Source organism: Gorilla gorilla, chromosome 3 (genome assembly GCF_029281585.2).
Source record: "Gorilla gorilla gorilla isolate KB3781 chromosome 3, NHGRI_mGorGor1-v2.1_pri, whole genome shotgun sequence".
NCBI lineage: Eukaryota > Metazoa > Chordata > Mammalia > Primates > Hominidae > Gorilla > Gorilla gorilla.
Window position 1 is genome coordinate 161,896,344 of NC_073227.2, and position 22,415 is coordinate 161,918,758.

General features: G+C 41.2%; 1 protein-coding gene across 2 annotated transcripts in view; it reads right to left on the bottom strand.

Annotated features, from left to right (window-relative positions):
* RNF150 (ring finger protein 150) overlaps nucleotides 1-21,270 on the bottom strand; it is a 274,961-nt gene extending 253,691 nt beyond the window's left edge. Inside the window, exons 1-2 of one of the 2 annotated variants that reach the window (XM_063705557.1) lie at nucleotides 21,155-21,270; nucleotides 20,596-20,971 (exon numbers count right to left, since the gene is read on the bottom strand). In XM_063705557.1, the coding sequence (XP_063561627.1) occupies nucleotides 20,596-20,806 (211 nt within the window). In that variant the 5' untranslated portion in view covers nucleotides 20,807-20,971; nucleotides 21,155-21,270. Of the gene's footprint in view, nucleotides 1-20,595 lie in introns of both variants that reach the window. The other variant, XM_019024916.4, reaches the window with a different exon arrangement.
* Between the last annotated feature and the right edge of the window lie 1,145 nt (nucleotides 21,271-22,415).

The following is a 22,415-nucleotide window of genomic DNA, read 5'->3' on the forward strand; positions in this document are numbered from 1 at the left end:
GTTATATGAATCGGGCATCATCAGAGGCCAATTAAAATTCTAAACAAAATATACACTTTACATACCTGTATATGGACATATTTTAAATTCTTGTAATAATAGTAAGAGTGTTGTGTTTTTATTTTGACCTTAAAATAACATTTTTTTGTAAAATGGAATTTGGTATTGGTTTGCAAGTGCTAATAGTCTGCAAATTTAGGATGATGACAGTAGGAGAAATGCAAAAGAACTGATTTATTTATAAAACTAAAAATAACATTTAGTGGTATAAAAATTTGCATAGACCCCTTTAATAGCATTGGCAGGCAAGTGACTGTCTAAATTCTCTGAGAACATCATCATTTTTGACTAAGAGGAATAAATTATACTATGAAAACTATAACTATTCTTTAAGCCAAAATATACAGATGAGGACTATACTATACAGAAGAGTCTTTATCCAATTTGCCAGTCTGTGTCTTTTAATTGGGGCATTTAGCCCATTTACATTTAAGGTTAATATTGTTATGTGTGAATTTGATCCTGTCATTAGAATGTTAGCTGGTTATTTTGCCCATTAATTGATGCAGTTTCTTCATAATATCAATGGTCTTTACAATTTGGTATGTTTTTGCAGTGGCTGGTACCAGTTTTTCCTTTCCATATTTAGTGCTTCTTTCAGGACCTCTTGTAATGCAGGCCTAGTGGTGACAAAATCTCTCAGCATTTGCTTGTCTGTAAAGGATGTTATTTTCTCCTTTGTTTATGAAGCTTAGTTTGGCTGGTAAGAAATTCTGGGTTGAAAATTCTTTTCTTTAAGCATGTTGAATATTGGCCCCCACTCTCTTCTGGTTGTAGGGTTTCTGCAGAGAGAGCTGGTGTTTGTCTGATGGGCTTCACTTTGTGGGTAACCCAATCTTCTCGCTGGCTGCCCTTAACATTTTTTCCTTCATTTCAACCTTGGTAAATCTGACGATTATGTGTCTTGGGGTTGCTCTTCTTGAGGAGTATCTTTGTGGTGTTCTCTGTATTTCCCGAATTTGAATGTTGGCCTGTCTTGCTAGGTTGGGGAAGTTCTCCTGGATGGTATCCGGAAGTGTGTTTTCCAACTTGGTTTCATTCTCCCCATCACTTTCAGCTACACCAATCAAAGGTAGTTTTGGTCTTTTCATACAGTCCCATATTTCTTGGAGGCTTTGTTCGTTCGTTTTCATTCATTTTTCTCTAATCTTGTCTTCACGCTTTATTTCATTAAGTTGATCTTCAATTTCTGATATCCTTTCTTCCGCTTGATCTATTTGGCTGTTGATACTTGAGTATGTTTCACGAAGTTCTCGTGCTGTATTTTTCAGCTTCATCAAGTCATTTATGTTCTTCTCTAAACTGGTTATTCTAGTTAGCAATTCCTCTAACCTTTTTTCAAGGTTCTTAGCTTCCTTGCATTGGGTTAGAACATGTTCCTTTAGCTTGGAGGAGTTTGTTATTACCCCCCTTCTGAGCCTACTTCTGTCAATTTGTCAAGACCCATCGGTGTGCTGTATTCAGGAGACCCATCTCATGTGCGGAGACACACAGAGGCTCAAAATAAAGGGAGGGAGGAATGTTTAGCAAATGGAAAGTTAAAAAAAAAAAAAAAGCAGGGGTTGCAATCCTAGTCTTCAATAAAACAGACCTTAAACCAACAAAGATCAAAAAAGACAAAGAAGGGCATTACATAATGGTAAAGGGATCAATGCAACAAGAAGGGCTAACTATTCTAAATATATACGCACCCATTACAGGAGCACCCAGATTCATAAAGCAAGTTCTTGGAGACATACAAAGAGACTTAGACTCCCACACAATAATAGTGGGAGACTTCAACATGCCACTGTCAATATTAGACAGATCAACGAGACAGAAAATTAACAAGAATATTCAGAACTTGAACTCAGCTCTGGACCAAGCAGACCTAACAGACATCTACAGAACTCTCCACCCCAAATCAACAGAATACACATTCTTCTCTGCATCACATTGCACTTATTCTAAAATTGACCACATAATTGGAAGTAAAACACTCCTCACCAAATGCAAAAGAGCAGAAACCATAACAAACTGTCTCTCAGACCACAGTGCAATCAAATTAGAACTCAGGATTAAGAAATTCACTCAAAACTGCATAACTACATCGAAACTGAACAACCTGCTCCTGCATGACTACTGGCTAAATACGCAGAAACAAATAACTTCTTTGAAACCAAAAAGAACAAAAACACAAGTATCAGAATCTCCAGGGCACAGATAAAGCCATGTTTTGAGGGAAAATTATAGCACTAAATGCCCACAGGAGAAAGCAGGAAAGATCTAACATCGACACCCTAAAATCACAATTAAAAGAATTACAGAAGCAACAGCAAACAAATTCAAAAGCTAGCAGAAGTCAAGAAATAACTAAAATCAGAGCAGAACTGAAGGAGACAGAGACACGAAAAACCCTTCAAAAACAATTGATGAATCCAGGAGCTGGTTTTTTGAAAAGATTAACAAAGTAGATAGACCGCTAGCCAGACTAATAAAAAAGAAAAGAGAGAAGTATCAAATGGACACAATAAAAAATGACAAGGAGGATATCACCACTGATCCCACAGAAATACAAACTATCATCAGAGAATACTATAACCACCTCTATGCAAATAAACTAGAAAATCTAGAATAAATGAATAAATTCCTGGCCACATACACCCTCCCAAGACTAAACCAGGAAGAAGTCGAATCCCTGAATAGACCAATAACAAGTTCTGAAATTGAGACAGTAATTAATGGCCTACCAACCAAAAAAATCCCAGGACCAGATGGATTCACAGCCGAATTCACAGCCGAATTCCACCAAGAGCCGGTACCGTTCCTTCTGAAACTATTGTAAGAAATAGAAAAAGAAGGACTCCTTCCTAATGCATTTTATGATCATCCTGATATCGAAACCTGGCAGAGACACAACAAAAAAAGAAAATTTCAGGCCAATATCCCTGATGAACATCCATGCAAAAATCCTCAATAAAATACTAGCAAACCAAATCCAGCAGGACATCAAAAAGCTTGCACACCACGATCAAGTCAGCTTCATCCCTGGGATGCAAGGCTGGTTCAACATATGCAAATCAATAAGTGTAATCCATCACATAAACAGAACCAATGACAAAACCACATAATTATCTCACAAGATGCACAAAAGGCCTTCGATACAATTCAACACCTCTTCATGATAAAAACACTCAACAAACTAGATATTGATGGAACATATCTCAAAATAATAAGAGCTATTTATGACAAACCCACAGCCAAAATCATGCTGAATGGGCAAAAGCTGGAAGAATTCCCTTTGAAAACCAGCACAAGACAAGGATGCCTTTTCTCACCACTCCTATTAAACATAGTATTGGAAGTTCTGTCTAGGGCAATCAGGCAAGAAAAGAAAGAAAGTGTATTCAAACAGGAAGAGAGGAAGTCAAATTGTCTCCGTTTGCAGACTACATGATTGTATGTTTAGAAAACCCCATCATCTCAGCCCAAAATCTCCTTAAGCTGATAAGCAACTTCAGCAAAGTCTCAGGATACAAAATCAATATGCAAAAATCACAAGCATTCCTATACACCAATAATACACAAACAGAGAGCCAAATCATGAATAAACTCCCATTCACAATTGCTACAAAGAGAATAAAATACCTAGGAATACAACTTACAAGGGATGTGAAGGACCTCTTCAAGGAGAACTACAAACCACCGCTCAAGGAAATAAGAGAGGACACAAACAAATGGAAAAACATTCCATGCTCATGGATAGGAAGAATATCGTGAAATTGGCCATATTGCCAAAAGTAATTTATTGATTCAAAGCTATCCCCATCAAGCTACCACTGACTTTCTTCATAGAATTAAAATAAAAAACTACTTTAAATTTCATATGGAACCAAAAAAGAGCCTGTATAGCCAAGACAATCCTAAGCAAAAAGAACAAAGCTGGAGGCATCATTTTACCTGACCTCAAACTATACTACAAGGCTACAGTAACCAAAACAGCATGGTACGGGTACCAAAACAGATATATAGACCAATGGAACAGAACAGAGGCCTCAGAAATAATACCACACATCGACCACCATCTGATCTTTGACAAATCTGACAAAAACACGCATGGGGACAGGATTCCCTATTTAACAAATGGGTTTTGGAAAACTGGCTAGCCATATGCAGAAAACTGAAACTGGATCCCTTTCTTAAACTTTATACAAAAATTAACTCAAGATGGATTAAAGACTTTAATGTAAGACCTAAAACCATAAAAACCCTAGAAGAAATCCTAGGCAATACTATTCAGGACATAGGCATGGGCAAAGACTTCATGACTAAAACACCAAAAGCAATGGCAACAAAAGCCAAAATTGACAAATGGAATCTAATTATACTAAAGAGTTTCTGCACAGTAAAGGAAACTATCATCAGAGTGAACGGGCAACCTACAAAATGGGAGAAAATTTTTGCAATCTACCCATATGACAAAGGGCTAATATCCAGAATCTACAAGGAACTTAAACAAATGTACAAGAAAACAATAAACAACCCCATCAAAAAGTGGGCAAAGGATATGAACAGACACTTCTCAAAAGAAGACATTTATGCGGCCAACAAACATGAAAAAAAGCTCATCATCACTGGTCATTAGAGGAATGCAAATCAAAACCACAATGAGATACCATCTCATTCCAGTTAGAATGGCAATCATTAAAAAGTCAAGAAACAACACATGCTGGAGAGGATGTGGAGAAACAGGAACGCTTTTACACTGTTGGTGGGAGTGTAAATTAGTTCAACCATTGTGGAAGACAGTGTAGCAATTCCTCAAGAATCTAGAACCAGAAATACCATTTGACTCAGCAATCCCATTACTGGGTATATACCCAAAGGATTATAAATCATTTCACTATAAAGACACATGCACACATATGTTTATTTCAGCACTATTCACAGTAGCAAAGACTTGGAACCAACCCACATGTCTATCAATGATAGACTGGATAAAGAAAATGTGGCACATACATACCATGAAATAGTATGCAGCCATAAAAAATGATGAGTTCATGTCCTTTGCAGGAATATGGATGAAGCTGGAAACCATTATTCTCGGCAAACTAACACAGGAACAGAAAACCAAACATCGCATGTTCTTACTCATAAGTGGGAGCTGAAGGATGAGAACACATGGACACAGGAAGGGGAACATCACACACCGGGGCCTGTCAGGGGGTGGGGGACTAGGGGAGGGGAGGGATAGCATTAGGAGAAATACCTAATTAGATGAGGGGTTGCTGGGTGCAGCAAACCACCATGGCACGTGTATACCTATGTAACAAACCTGCATGTTCTGCACACGTATCCCAGAACTTAAAGTATAATAAAAAAAATATATGTACAAAAGAGATTACCATATCCATAGGTGGCAAGGCTTGACTTGTGGAATAATTAAATCCATAATAATTTGTAACTTACACTAAGAAGTGTTTCTTGTGCAACACAAAGAATTGCATTGCTACAAATATATATCTAATAACAATGGCAAATTATCAATTTTTGTGGGAAACAATGTTTCCAGACAGTGTATTAGGCCCTATTTTTACTATAATTCTTCTATGTTTAGACATGTTTATATATGTGGTATAAATGTCCACAGTATTCAGTGTAGAAACATGCTGTACAGGTGTTTAGCCTAAAAGAAATAGGCTATAACCTACATCCTAGATGTGCAACAGACTGTACCATCTAGAACAAATGTATATGGTATAGTCTGTTGTACATCATTTACACCATCTAGAACACTCTACAATGTTCATACAACAATAAAATTGCCTGATGATACATATCTCAGAATATGTCCACATCATTAAGCAATGCATGACTATGTAAGAAATAGCTCTGGATTAAAATCCCAGTTTTGCTTTTAACCATCTGTAACTTTGGGGTTACAGGGTCTGTGAAGCAAGTGAAGTATCGAAGACACCTAATGCAGTGCCTAGAGTCTGTGTGTTCAGAACAAATGGCAATTCTCTTCCTTCTATTACTTATTCCATCCAACAAAGATTTGCTGAGTTCCTCTAGTGAATAAGGTGATGAATTTAATAAATAAGTCTGGAACTGGAAAGGTGATTTGTAGAAAGAATGCCTTGGCTTATTCAAAAAATGAAAAACTTTTTCCTCATAGTGTGTTCTCCCAAGAGAAGAGAAAATAGACTGTGTGAGATGCAGAGCTCAATGGCTATTTAGAATTGCCAATCTGTCCCTCACAGTGGCTGCTGACAGCCCCCTCCCCTCCCCCAGTATCATTTGGTCATCTCACTTAAGGCTTTTATCAGAGCCACACAAGCTCTGCTTCCTGGGGAGCTAGTGTCAGACCCGTTACATGGCCCCAAACTCATGAATACTGAGGCATGGTCTGACTTTGACAATTGGTAGGCTGCTTAGACAACAGTCACTGGCAGCTGGAGAAGGTTAGGTCATACCCACCTGCATTTGAGGCTGCTGCCCTATGACCTTGGCAATTGAACATGGGTTTTGAATGTTCCTGGGGTCCTTCTCTCTCAGGTTTTTCTGAGGCTGGAGCACTTCAAATAACTGCAAACACTGTACCCTCCTGGAAGACCTACTACGTGGTGCTGAGATGGTATCTATTCAAACTGCCTGCTATTAACGGAAGGGTAGTATGTCTGCTTTACCTTTCCTCAAAAATGATGAATGGAATTTGGGACTGAGGCTGTCATATATGGCAGTAGAAAAATGCTCAAAAACACTGGGCCCCAATCAGGCCCAATCAGCCTACCTGCATGACAAAACAGTCCTTTTAAGCAATATGGTGGTTACCAAACTGGCCAGGCAAGGTAATGGCCTATTTCAGGGTCACCATTCCTTTGCAAAGTGATGCCCCATTTCAGTTGCTAAATCAAACCACCAATCATGGGCTAAAGTTTGAGCTATGTGTTTTTCTGTTTGTTTGATTGATTGATTGATTGATTGCTTTTTGAGACAGAGTCTCACTCTGTCGCCCAGGCTGGAGTACAGTGGCTCGATCTCGGCTCACTACAACCGCCGACTCCTCGGTTCAAGCGATTCTCCTGCCTCAGCCTCCCAGGTAGCTGGGACTACAGGTACCCACCACCATGCCCGGCTAATTTTTGTATTTTTAGTAGAAACAGGGTTTTGCCTTGTTGGCCAGGCTGGTCTCAAACTCCTGACCTCAGGTGATCCGCTCGTCTAGGCCTCTCAAAGTGCAAGGATTTACAGACATGAGGCACCGCACCCAGCCATATACACAGGAGATTAAATTCATTTTGGAGCACACTTCAATTACTATAACAAAAGGCTAATGCTACTTTTAACTAATGACATTATGGTTTAAGGAGAAAACTTGAGATTTCTCTCATAGTTCTCTCATTGCTCAAAAGGTCACAACCCGACCTACTTCACTGGTCATTTGCCGTTTGCTATCTCCTTCATTTAGAGGAATTCTGACATCCTGTTTCTGGCCCACTGATTTTAAATTCTTCATTCTTCTGGAATGAAGCAGTCCATATGCACAGAGACAGATTCATACAACACATCTAGACAGGTAGGATTTACCATCAAACTATACAATTCCTTCTAGCCACAGTCAGGGCCCCTTGAGGCATCTGGTCTACCGCATGCCCATATCCCAGTAAGATCATCCAGGCAGCACTATGCTCAACTACTTTTCTCAGATTACTTTCTGTATTTGATAACAGCTGACTCCAAAGGACATATCCATTCTGTTATCTATAGAAAGTCCCCCTGCTGACATCCAAAAGAAAGCTCCTCCTAAGCAAAGGATTTGCTTGTAAATACTCACAGGTAGGCATCCAGGCCTCTTTAGAAACACTGGCGTGATAATAGAAGATCTCAGAAAAATAACGACTGGCTTCCTGCTCCAGACCTCCCACCATCCCTAAACAGAAGCCCAAGGATTTAGGGCACAGGGCACCACCCTTTTCCTACTTCTCTATTCTCAGCAGCTGGTAAGGGCCTAACAGGAGGTACCTTATAAGGGGTTAAAGTCAGGTTAGAGAGTAGATGAATCTCTTACCACAGTCCCAGCAAGAATAGCTCTGCTAAGCACAAGATATAGAATCAAATTTTTAAGCATTCAAATTAAATACTGCCTTCCATACCTTCAATATAAGGCAGAAAAAGTGTATATAATAAAAATTCATTACTTCATTCCTTAAATGAGCAGTACATCTGAGAATTATGGATGGTACATATTGTATCATTCATTCATATTTTCAATAGCTATGCAATGGATGCCTTTTCTATGCCAGGCTCTCTAAATACAGCCGTTAAGAAGACAAGAACCAAGCCCTCATGGAGTTTATATTCCCATGTGGGAGACAGACAATAATGGAACAAATTCACAAATGAAATTACATAGAAATTTCAAGTAGTGATAAGATAAGGGAGAATAAGAGAAGAGAGAATGAACAGCAGATGAAATATTTTCACAGTGGCCAGAGAAAACTGACAAAGGGGGCAAAGGGCGATGATGACGGGAAAGGGTGACTGATGATGGGAAAAGGTGACTGATGTAAATAAGACTGATAGGAGAATCTGAAAAAATTGAGGGTGGTGACTGGGTACTCTTCCTGCTCACTTGAGCAATAAAACCCCGTGATTCTAAAACGCTGCCAAATTGTACTTTGCTGGAAGGTATTTCTCTTGGAGTACAAGTGGCATAATAGCAAACTGAACTTAAAAAATAATGAGTTGGTTAAATATGAGAGAAACAGATGAATGGCTACTAGACTTTCTTGTTTGGGAATCATTCTAAAAGCATAAAAGGATATTTAAATGATAACTATTTTTTAAAAATCTGGAAAAAGAGGTTCCAAAGGTCCTGGGCTGGGAGCATTTGAGGACCAGCAAGAAGACATGATGGGCTGGGAAGTAGTAAGTGAGGGAAGTGGGGTAGGAAAGGGACTGGATAGGAAGCAGAGGCCAAACCACGGAGGAGGGCCCTGAGGACAATGGCAAGAACTTTAACTTGGTTCCAAGTATGATGGGGAATCCCTGGAAGATTTGAGCAGAGGAGTGATTGCCTTTGATTTGTATTTTCAAAAGTTCATTCTGTTTGCTGTATGGGCAGCAGATGGCAGGGGGCAGGAAGGGAAGCTGAACACCAGCTAGAGGTGACAGTGGCAGTCCAGGCAAGAGTTCATGATAGCTTGGACTCAGTTGGTGACAACAATGGTGATAAGATGTGATCAGATTCAGAGTGTGTTTCTGTGGACAATAATTACTGTTTTCATGTATTACATGCTCAGAGTCACCCCTTTACTGCATTATGTAATGTAAGAGGTCACACACAACATCTATGATGGACAGCATAGGAGGCTCACTTTACAGACGAGGACTCCAAAGCCTAAACACTTGCTTCCTGAGCTCCCAGACCCTCTCTGCCCAGCAGGACTTGCAGTTCTTCCTAGAACAGTGGAAGCTCATCCTCACCAAGGGAATGACTTCAGACTGCTATCTCAACCATATGCTGCTTTCTGTCTCCCTAGACAAGTGACTGTATCAGGGCTCAGAACCAGGTCAACCACGCACCAGAATCTTCTTTTTCACCATTACCCTATTCTGCCTCCCAAACTGGGTAGTGATAACCACAATGAGCAGAAGAGGGTACTTCCTACTTGGTAAAAACAGCACGGTGTCTCTACCTCTTAAGCTTGGAGGACTGCTCGTATAATAATCAACATTTAGCATATAGATGAAATTTCGCCCAATCAAATTACAAGGTCTAATCACTTCTGACTCATTATCGTATCCTTCTTGACTGTTTTACAGAAGTTTGTGTGCTTTCCTGCACTTGCTGCGTTTGCCATGTGTTTGCCTTCTTGCTGGTCACCAAAACTGCTATTATCAGTGAATCACTAATTCATGATTTAAGCAACACTGTCCCTGCCCTCATAATTTCGATCCTTATAGTTCTCGGGAAATTTAAAAAAAAATTAAAATTTTATTCACGTAGGATTTTGATGCCTTCAAAGGAAAAACATCATTTCCTTAAATAATTAATAAAGAACCACGTGGTATAAGAACTTGAGGGAGATTTCAGATTCATCCTGCATAGTGGCTGTCAGACCTGAGTGCACGCTAGAAACAAATGGGGAGTCCCCTCCCTGCAACAGACCATTTACATCAGAATCTCTGCAGGTGGGATCTGGGCAGCCCTAACTTTTAAACTCCCCCAGGTGATCCCAATATGCAGTCAGGGTGGAGACCACTGATCTCAACCAAGTTCCCCTCCAGGCGCCTCCTGCTCACCATTTTCAAATGAAAGAAAATGAGCCCCAGAGGAGGGAAGTGACTTGCCAACCGAAAAGCCAATTTGAGAGAGAGCCACAACTGAAACCGGAGTTTCCTAACTGCTGGTTCAATCTGCATTCAGCATCCCCCAGACACAGAGGAGTGTAAGGGAGGAGGTGGAGTTTCACCATCAGTAATCATGATGATTCTATCTCTTGACACTTCATTTCTCCTGATTCGCCACCTTCGGTGTCTTGCCTCAGCTGCCAAAATAGTGTAGCTTGGAGCAAAGTAATGCTAAAAAGCTGTGACAGGACCCCACAGCAGCAGCACCGCCAATATCCAACAGATGTCTTTTCTCCTTCAAAGGAGCACCATGCTCCTGAGTGAGCAAACATCTGAAGACTTCATCATATGGGCTATTATAAAAGAAACGATAACTGCTCTACAGCTACACATGAATAGCCTTTGACTAATCCCATACTCTGGAACTTGACCTAAGGAAGTATTCATGGATATGCACTCATGTTTAGCTATATGTGAATGTTTACTGCAGCACTGTTTATGTAAGAGAAAAGTGGAAACATCACACAAATATCTTGGAAGAACCAAGGAAATTTCAAAATGTATGATTAAATTTTTAAAAGCTATAAAAACACACCGGCAATATATTACCCATTTGATAAAAGTAAATGTAATGAAAAAATATTAGAGTGTGGATGGTTCTTACTATCTCTTTTTAATGTTCTATATTTTCAAATGTTTCTATATAGCATATGTATTTCATTTAAAATAAGAAAAACGTTTTATTAATACATATTTAAAGCTGCAGGACAGTAAACACATGCACAGAATTGTATTTGGTTACAAACCTTTTTGACACTCTATGTCCTTCTGCTCATTACTAGTATGCCTTTTTCCCCTTAGACCAAGAACAGAAACCAGGCACCCACTTCATGCCACATGCTACAAGATAAACAAACATTTGTAATGGGAGAATCAAATTAGAACTTCCCCCACTTTATGAGTCAAATGCTAAGAAAAAATATTTAATGGCATAGAATATTTTTACGAAATTAGAGATGAACATATTAACATAGTCCATCTTCCCAGGTTCCAGGTTATTTAGCAATAGGTACTGAGCACTTTCTGCGTGCCAGGGACTGCTATAGGCTTGGGGAACTTAACTGTGGACCAAAAATATTGTCTAAATGCCCCACTCTTGTGGAGCTTACTGAGAAGAGCAAAGATCACCTGGTAACCATCAAGCAGTCCATCCAGAGACAAAATTCCTTATCTAAGGAATTCAGAAGTAATGAGAGTCCTCTATTATGTAAAGCCAGCATCTGGTTCCAGGTTTCCTTCCAAAAAATTTATAAGTAACTAGAATTTCTATACATCTCCGGAATGTATGCATACAGAACCTCATTGTGCAACCCCTGCTGACATCAAGGCACCAAATGTCTACAAATGTAATCATTTTTTTTTATTATACTTTAAGTTCTAGGGTACATGTGCACAACGTGCAAGTTTGTTACATATGTATACATGTGCCATGTTGGTGTGTTGCACCCATTAACTCATCATTTACATTAGGTATATCTCCTAATGCTATCCCTCCCCCCTCCCCCAACCCCACAACAGGCCCTGGTGTGTGGTGTTCCCCACCCTGTGTCCAAATGTTCTCATTGTTCAATTCCCACCTATGAGTGAGAACATATGGTGTTTGGTTTTCTGTCCTTGCGATAGTTTTCTCAGAATGATGGTTTCCAGCTTCATCCATGTCCCTACAAAGGACAAGAACTCATCCTTTTTTATGGCTGCATAGTATTCCATGGTGTATATGTGCCACATTTTCTTAATCCAGTCTATCACTGATGGATATTTGGGTTGGTTCCAAGTCTTTGCTATTGTGAATAGTGCTGCAATATTTGTCAGGACCTACATGGCTAATATGGACCAAATTACCCTTCAGCTCCTGCTTTAAGGTCCATGAATACCCCGAAGGAAAAATCCACCGTGGTGTGCTCAGCCCTCTCTTGCTGAGGCGCCCCACTGCACTCTTCTGCTGCTTATGCAGCGTACTTTCTATCTAATAAAACTTTTCTTTCAAACCTATACTGTTGTCAGTAAATTATTCTTACTCCCCACAAGTCTACTACTTTCTGATGCTAGGGCTCTGACACCTCACCTGGCCCTTACATTGTGGTGGGAGAAGACAATAAACATGTTAATGGTGGGTAACATGCAGCAGGGGTGTGCTGGGGACCAGCAGGAGGAGGCTGCCACTAGTTCAGGGAAGAGTAGCCTGGGAGTGCCTTCCTGATAAGATCACATTAGTAAAGAGAACTGAAGAGGCAGCCAGCTCTGTGGATTTCTGGGAGGAAGAACATTCCATGCATCTTCCTGATAAATGAAGCGGAAAACATCTTTCCTCATCCACTATTCTTTGGGTCATTTGGAGTTACATTTCTGATGTGGGTTTCATCAGTGCATGGCTACAGAATGGTCCAGATGAATATTTGCTGTAGATAGTGAGGAACAGAAAAGAGAAAAAGGGGGAAACAAGCATTTGTATGCCTCCTGACAATCCCTCCAAAAAACCTCCAATCTTTGCATTTTCAATAGTGTGTAAGTGGACTCTGCCCATAAAAAGCCATTTATAATAGAGATTCCAGACAGAAATGGTTAAGAAACAAAACATTTCCTGATAATCCTTCTTACCTAATATATGTACTCATATCTGTCTGCCTAGAAAACACATCAACAAACCAAACATTTAATACAGAATTATTTCTAAAATATTTTTAAAGTCTCTATTATGAAACATATGTTCACAAATTGAATATGAAAATGCCTAACATGCCAATGCATAAGCTTGAATTCTCTGACAAACGATGCTTACTTTTAGTGAAAATCTTTTTCTAAATACCACTATATATTATGGAATGGGCGAAGTAAAAAAGTGAAGACTACTTATAGAAAGCAATTTTTAACCACAAATGTGAAATGGTAAAATAAATTTAATTTTCCTCTTTTATTATAGAAAACTGAGACCTAGATCTAACCATGGTCATTAATATTTTGGCTTCAATATACAAAGCACATTTATCCTACCATACATTAAATAGCCTAGCAATGAATACCTCAAAGTTTAAAACAAGAGTAAAGGTCATATTATACCTGTAGACAAGGTTTCTATTTAATAGAACGATTGTAAATTGCAACTTAGTAGAAGAATTACACAGCACAACGCTGCCTTGTTTCTCTGGGTTTTATATTACCACCAAAACCCTCAAGAACTAAGATAATCTGCATAGGATTTGAATTTCAATTTAAATTTAGCATCTGACAAATTACATTATCAAATACACAACACTAACATCACTTCAATCTCTCAGCAACAAGTAAAATGCTCCTTACAGTATATAAAAGATGAAATATTTCTTCTAGGGATAAACTGAAGACTTTCAGGGCTATCAAAATATTAAATTCTTTATATGCTATGCTTAATGTCCAGAAATGCAACAATAATGGTTAAGCAGCAATAACGGTTAACTTTTCAAAAGTTGAGACTGGTTTTCTAAACAAATTAACTTCATATCAGAGGCACAATCACTGTTTTCTGAAAACTGGAAGAATGAGCTATAAATAAGAAGCTCCAGGTTCTTTCTGGACCTTTCCAGATTTCATGGTTATAAAATTACTTCCTTTTTGAGAAGCCAGGAGATTTTTAAGACACAGCCACTAGGAGAGATGATGATTGAATTCTTATTAAAGATTAGAAGACAGAAGGTAAGTTTCCTTCCCAATCCTCTAGATATGTACTTCTATGACCTAAAATGTATAAACAAGTCATACAGTTTCTTGCCCGGGTCATCTTAAGCTACACTGCCAAGAATGTTATTTAACACTTTGATGAATTATGGCTTTTAATAACAGAGTCTAGAATTCCTGGCTATTGGAATTTCTGCTAGTAGACAGGTGAAGAGTTACAGTTTAGTGCAAAATACATACACACACACACACACACACATATGCATACTAAGTGAGAAGGTGAGATTATTTTGGCATGGAAGATCAAGACCAAGCATAAATGATAGCCAGACTGCATGTATCTTATGAGAAAAATGAAGTGGGAACTGAGGCTCTTAAAAAACATGTTTCTTAAATATCTAAGTGATAGAGAATCACATACTCTCAATGCTTGGGAAGGCCCTTAAAGCTGTCACCCACTGGAAGTCCATCCTTAAATCCTGGGATCAGCAATTCCACAATGTTCCCACTCAGTTTCAACCTGAATGCCAGAGAAAGCTTACCCTTTCAAGAAAACCTCGTCCATTTCTAAACACTTCTATTCTTATGAATTTGTTTTTCCTGTGCTGAACCAAGTCTGTTTCCGTAACTTCTCCTCACTACCCCAAGTCTGGCTACATAAAGATGGAGTCCCAAACACTGTGACCTTGGGGTTGAGGTAGGAAATATAAATGAACAGGGCAGGCCAAGAGCCAGATGGTAAAAAGTGATGGAGACTTGGACCAACTGGAGGGCACATGGGAACAGCCAGCCACTGCTCAGCTCCAGGTACTCTTTCCACGGGGAAATGCAGGCCCCAGTTACTGGGTTTTCTCATCAAGAAGCCAGAAATTGGGAATTTTACTAGAAGTATTCTAAGTTTTAAATATATAAAGAATAAATTTTAGAGCTGAAATACCTCTTAGAGATCAACTAAACCAAACCTTGTACTTTATAAATAAGAAAACTGAGGGTGAGAAGAGAAAAAGTGACTGACTCAAAGTCAAATGGTGAATCAGAGGGAGGTCTGGAAGAGAAAAGGCCCAAACATAAGGTCCCATTCTCCCATTACGTAATAGAGATGCATTCATGCAAGTCAACGATGCATCTGTTAACATACTCTGAAACAGGAAATCAGCCTTAGATCACTTCCTATATCTATGATTAAGTAATCACTGCCCACATCTAGCCTTCAGAATACCCTTTCAAGCTGAGAGGATATACAGAGCTGTAGCTCTAAGCACAGACCAGCAGACAGACCGCCTGGGTTGCAAGCCGAGATCTACCACTTACTGTCTGCGTGACCAAGTTAGACAGTTTGCCTCAGTTTCCTCATCTATCAAACGGAGACAGTAAGGGTACCTATTTCACAGTGTTGTTGTAAGAATTAAATTTACATAAAGTGCTTAGAACATGCCTGGCACAGAGTAAGCACTATTTGGTCAATGTTATTATTACCCAGCATGCTAAAAAAAAAAAAAAAGAGAGCTAATCTTATCACTTAAAGGAAAATGTAAAGCAAAAGTACACATAAATATTCTAGAAAAATGAGCCCTGAAGAAAAAAGAAAACTTTATTAAATTAAAGCAGCTAGGTCCTTTACAGAGTTTAAGGCATAGGTAGACTTCAGCAATCAAAGTAACGGCCATAAAGGTAGCATGAATCCATACATTGAACTCTGAGCACCCACCTATGGAGGAAGAGCCTCAGTAGATCTACTACATTTTGCCTCCAACCTTGGAGAAGTCTAGAATACACAGATATACTCCATCCTAGGCTCCTCCTTTCCAAGGGCCTAGCATGTTCTCCAGAGTCACTGCAACCATTTCTTCCCTTCCTCCATCTCCAAGTTGCTCTTAGGGACCTAGTCTCACAAAAGTTCTTCCTAGACAGCTAGATGTTTCATTTCCTGTTGATTATGCACTAGCAATAGACAAACAGAAAGATATCAAACTCACTCTTTAAAAAAGAAAAAAATAAAACATACCATTTCCTCAACATCACAACTCAGTCACAAACAGCCTGCATACACAGACTACCACGTTTATCATACATGCCCTTGCTACGATGAGATTTCAATTTAAGCCAAAAGAAAGTACAAATGCAATAGGAGAATCTTAAATGTTCATCAATCAAAGGGAATGGAACACCCTGTTTCAATGAGCTGAGCCACAAACAAATTGGCACCACTGCTCTGGACTCTTCAGTATGAAAGGGTAAATAAGGAGTTCTTTCCCAAGGCTGCCAGGAACTCAGTGAGCCTCAGAGGTATGATGATCCAGTGTGTAGCTCCTGCATGTCGTTGTGTGTCACTGAGTCCAATGCTTAGAAGGGCTAACATTTTTTGACTGCTTTGTGCCAGCTACAGATTTAAACACTGTACATGTATTAATCCATCTAATTCACATAACAAGCAATCGAGGTACGGTGTTATCCTCCACTTCACAAAGGAGGAAACCCAAGACCTGGGAGGTTAACTTGCACAAAGATACACAGTGAGAAAGTAGTGCCACGAGGACACAAATCCAAGTGGTTGGCTCTAGAGGCTACACTCCTATTTAATTAGTGCCCTAAACTGCCTCTAGAAATTTCTGATATCATCACTTTCCTTAGGGTACACCGAAAGAAGCTTCACAGGCAGGCATCAGACCAGCTTTGAGGAGGTAATTTGAGTCTCACTGCCTTTGCCTATAACTGAAAGTTCACTTCTGGGGCTTTTACTACTTGGAAGATGCATTTCTCTATAGCTTTTTGCTATGGCCTTCTTGGTGCTCTTGCACTAAAGATATAGCCTTATGTCCCTTAATAGGGGACATATAAATCTCTGGTCCATAGACTTAAAAAAAAAAGTGAGAGAAGCAGATTTTCTCTATTAATCACTCTCTCTCTTCCCTAGCATAAAAGTGTATGAGTTGAAAGTCTGGAAAAGAATAAATAATGGTGGGCGTAAGGGGAAAGGGAATAAAATGAAAAGCAGAAAAAAACAAGACTACGTTAAAAAGTAACAATTAGTCATCAGGGAAATGAAAATTTAAAACAAAATGAAGATACCACTTCACATCCACTTGAATGGGCAAAATAAAAAAGATAGTAACAAATGCTGATGAGGCTGTGGAGAAATTGGAACCCTCAAACACTCCTGGTGGGAATGCAAAATGATGCAGTTGTTTTGGAAAACAGTCTAGAAGGTCCTCAAAAGATTAAATCATAGAGTTGCCATATGACTCAGAAGTTCCACTCCTAGGTATATAATCAAGAGAAATGTCCATACAAAAACTTGTACATGAATGTTCATAGCACTATTTTTCATAACAATTAAAAGGTAGAAACAACGTAATTTTCCATCAGTTGATGAATAAATACACAAAATGTGATATATCCATACAACGAAATATTATTTGGCAATAAAAAGGGTTTAAGTACTGACGCATGCTACAACCTTGATGAACCTTAGAAAGATTATGCTAAATCAAAGGGGCCAATCACAGAAGTCCACATATTATATGATTCCATTTATACGAAAGGTACAAAAGAGGCATTTAAATACATGAAGACAGAATGTAGATTAGCCTAGGGCTGGGAGTTGGGGAATAATGGGGAGTGACTAGGAGTTGGGGAATATTGGGGAAGTACAAGAGTTTCTTATTAGAACTAGATAGTGATGATGGCTGCACAACTCAGTCAATACACTAAAAGCCATTGAAATGTATACTTTAAATGAGTGAACTGCAGAGTATGTTTATATTTCAGTAAAGCTGTTATACTGGGGAGAAAAGTGACTTGTTATAAAGCAAAACTACTGGCTATCCCAGGAGAAGTGGTGTCTTTTTGAATGAGAAGTTATAGTTACATAAGTGGCAGAAAATCAAAATTATTTAAGCAGGAAAAGAAAAAAACAGAAAACGTATATGAAAAGGACAAAACAATTTCTATTTAATTGAATTTCAAGATACACAAATGCATAGATGTTAAACGACAGGTTGCATAACACTAAATACAGACCTTCCTTTCACCTGAAATCTATCAGTTCCAAAAATAAAGGATCTAGAGGAAAGGTGATAGATATATCATCAGCTTTTGCAGTTTTTAAAACTTTTTAAAAACTGAATTTAAAAGTTCACAAATATGCAGATTTTCTGGTATGGTATCCCAAGTTCACAAAATAAAAATATTTGATTAGCATCTAAAATGTGCAGTTTCTCAAACTGAATTTAGAAATCTGACCTCAAATTTAACTAGGAAAAGTAAAGCTTTCAAGATCTGGACTACATGGAAGACACTGACAGCCAGACAAGAGCTGGCAGTGTTTGAGATTTAGGCAGAAGAATTTCAGAGTATAGTCAAGGGTTTACCATGCTACCCTGTCATGTATCTGCTCATAATGACACTCTAGCAGAAATCAATGCTAGCCTCTGACTGAAGTGAACACAGAGTCTCCTAATGTGGCAAAATGTCAGAAGATAATATGGAGTTTCCTGGCCATTGGCAGATACAGCATGAATACATTTTTGGAAACAACAATTAGATAATAGACAATTTCCATTTTTTTTTTTTGCCTTTAACGTTCAAACTACAGTATTACTAAACCTTCCACTCCCACTATCTTAATCAAGCATCATTTGTGTGGGAAATCTGCTTAGTGTTTTCTTTAAAAATAAGCAAGCCATTAATTGATCCAATGTGTTGGCAGTTCTAGAGAACCTTTTTAGACAGCAACAAATGATGCCTCTTACTTTATGTTCAAAGAAGTTGAGTTCAAGATTTCATGCATATGCACAGAGAAACAAAGAATCTCACAAAGTCAGCTAACAATCTTCTTGGAGTTTAAAGAACAACAAAAACAAAAAAGCTTCCTTCACCCCTCCTCCACTGAGGTTTTAAATATTAAGTAACATGTTTATCTAAAGATACTTTACATGACTTAAAGTGCTTTCCATAGTCCTTAACATCCTTGAATATCAAAGTTTCAGTAGTGCTCTTAAGACTCAAGGTGAGAGTACAATCTTTTCCCTTAGAAAACTGTCAAGCTCAAGAAAATATATCGAATATTCTGAAAGTGCTGTATTGTAACTTTTCTAAGTAACTGCCTCTCCTCTTCATTAATTAACACACTGCATTTTTCTGGCCTGTGTTTTAGAAGTCTGGAACATTTCCCCTCCCCACCTGTTTGTGTTAAGGTTGACAAAGTTCCCTGACTAAAACAGCTGGTGTTGATTACTGGAGGCAAACCAATTGAATATTTCACTAATAGGTGACATGAGCTCTCGAAATGGAAACTTGTCCCCAAAGAGAACACCCCTACAAATGTAGCCAGAGCTTGGTGTTCCATTTCAGCAGCGTAACTATTTATTCAAATTTGGTTTTTAAAGAAAATAATGCTTTTGATTAGAAGACTCCACTCAGAAAATGCATCTGTCATTTTCTCCCCTCCTTCCGGGCACTGGATGCCACAGTCTCGGCCCAGAAACCGCTCTGGGGAAGGAGGGCCCACTTCTCAGGCACACAAATACAAGCAGCAAGCCCTGACATAAGGAGGCTAGCTTGCTAAAACTAGTGGCTTATGGACTTATGTTAACAAGCCTGGGGATGGCTTTTTTGGGGGGAGGGTGTTCTTACCACCAGGGAAACATTGCTTATGTCAGGCATATGCGGTATTGAGTTTTGGGACAGTAATGCATTTCTAGTCCTGGTACCTGCGATCATTAACAAAAACTTATTCTCTCTAGTCTGAAATCCCTTCATTCTAGCCAGAAAGAAAACCTTCAGCATATTTAACCTCCCAATCAGGCAAAGGATAATGCAATAATTAGAAAAGTAGTTATAACTTTAGGGCCATCACACTCTTCTTGGCTTGTTGAGGACTGTTATTATTTACCATCGTGGCCACCTGTCAGTTTCTCTGGATGACAGCCTGGCAGAGCATAGTACTTTTAATATGATTAATGAAGTGCGTAAACCCAAAAGGGGAAACTCTCCCACGAAGAGATGAAACCTCAAGTGCAAGTTCGCCGTGGTGAGCTGCCAGCAGGTAACCCTACCCCTCTCCTGATATAGCGCCTGCATCAGGGTATACCTGAGGCACAGACCCAAGAGCAGTGCTGTGGTATCAGATCTACTGGTTCCAAACAGGTGCTGGGCCGGTCACTAACCAAGAACAGTATCTGAGCCCTACCCTCCAAACCCCACCTTCCAGGTCCCCCTCGGAAAAGTTAGCCCGCCACGTTGAACCCCTGTCCAAGCGGCGCTATGCCAAGCTCTCCGGCAGCCTCTCCCCTACCCAATACAGTTAATCTTCTCCTCTTTGTAAACCCCCCAAGTGACGCGGAGCAAAACTTAATCGGTCCAGGGAACCCAGACACGTCTTCCGCGCCGCACGGACTTCCCAGAAGGAGCCTGGAGGCAGGCGCTGGATCCCTCTAGGCACCTCAGTCCCCGCCGGCTCCCCTCCCCCGCGCCCGGTGGGCCACTCACCCGCGTGGGGCATGGTGATGGTCTCGTTGGTGTTGGAGCCCACGTTGAAGATGACCACGGCTGAGGCGTTCTGCAGGAACGCGTTCCGGATCTTATCCCTGTACGTGCAGTTGCCCTTGGGGATGAGGGCTATCCAGTTCTTGCCGTGGGTCGGGGCGGCGAACTTGGTGTTGGGGTCGCAGGCCAGGCGGTCGTGGGCCGAGCTGGCCATGACCACCTCCCCGCGGGCGTCCTGCTTGGGCGAGTGCTCTCCGTAGCGCCCGCACTCCGTCTTCTCCGTGTGCAGCTCCGCGCCGCCGCCGCCCGCCGCCCCGGCCCCGGGGTCCGGCGCGGGCTCGGCGTAGGTGATGTTCACGAAGGCGGTGTACCATTCCTCCTTCTCGGCCACGGTAAAGTCCAGGCAGAGCAGATGCACGAAACAAAAGGAAAGCAGCCATGTTGAGAGAGCCAGACTGCAGCACGCTTGGATGAGAGACATTGCCATCTTTATCCGCCGGGGCCCCCTCCCCGCCCCCGCGCCCTCCCTCCGTCCCGTCCCTCCTCCCCAGCCCCGGCCAACCCTGGGCCGGCTGCCTCTCCTCCTGCTGCTGCTCACTCCCGGGCCGGAGGGGCCGCGGCCGGGACGCGCAGCCGCCGCGGGGACCGGATTCCGGGCGAGCGGATGGCGCTGGCCCCTTCCCCTCTCAGCTGTAGCGCGGTGGTTGCATTTTGCTTCTTGGGCGCCCGGAGGGCGCGGGAACAGAGGGCCCGCGGGGCTTGCGGAGGAGTCCTGCTGCCGAGCGTCCTGCTCCTTCGCCCGGCTTCGCCTTCTCTCATAAGGGTGGCCGGGGGCCCAGGAACTTGCAGGGTGGCGGCCCTGCGCCCTCCAGCCCCGGCGGGGACGGGCACGGTTGCTCGTAGTCTGGGGTGCTGCGGTGCGGGGTGCTGCCGAGGGTGTCCCGGCCGCCGCCACTGAGCGCTGGGGCGCGCGAATCCGGCTGCAGCCGCTGCTGCCCTGCGCCGGTTCCCTCAGGCTGCGGGCGCTGCGCTCCTGATCTCGCCGGTGGCTGCGCCTGGGCACGCACTTGCCGCGGGCGGGGCGGGCTTGGGGACAGTGGGAGCGAGCAGGCAGAGCGGAGTAAGCGGCCCGTGTGCGTGTGTCTGTATGTTGTGTGTGTGTGTGTGTGTGTGTATAATGTGTGCGTGCAAGGAGGAGCTTAGTGTGATGTCAAAGCCCCTGGGATTCTCTTGCCATGTTCCCTTGGTCTCTCTTTATGGGCAGCAGCGACCCCTGTCGGGTCTCAAATTCAACCTCAATCGGCGACTTAATCTAGGTGGGGGTAAAGGGGAAGCGACCCCTCGACCTTTGAGTACGGGAATAACTTCCTGAGCGTTACATTTAGCAAATGTATGTGCCTCTCGTAAACGACCCTCCCGTTTGCTGGAAGTACTGCCGTGAGCTCCCTGATTACCTGTCCTAAGGCCAAAGTGTAGGGTGGTTTGGTATTGAGGTCCTTCCAAAGCTACCTCTGGAATACCTAGGGCAGTGGCTATCAAATTTTTAGTTTTAAAACTCAGACCGATGGGTCCTGCCACAAAGTTTCTGGTTCAGTAGATCTGGGGTAGGGCCCCAAAAATATGCATTTCTAACAAGTTCCCAGGTGGTGCTGATGCTGCTGGTCTAACAACCACTCTGTTAAGATGGGTATAAGAATGGGCTTCCTACTGCCCACCTGGAAGCAAACATGTAACATTCGTTTTCTTATAGATTAGGTGTTTTATCACTCTATAAGAAGAGAAACCGGGTGAGACATTTCTGGACTGTGTTTATTCTGATTGTC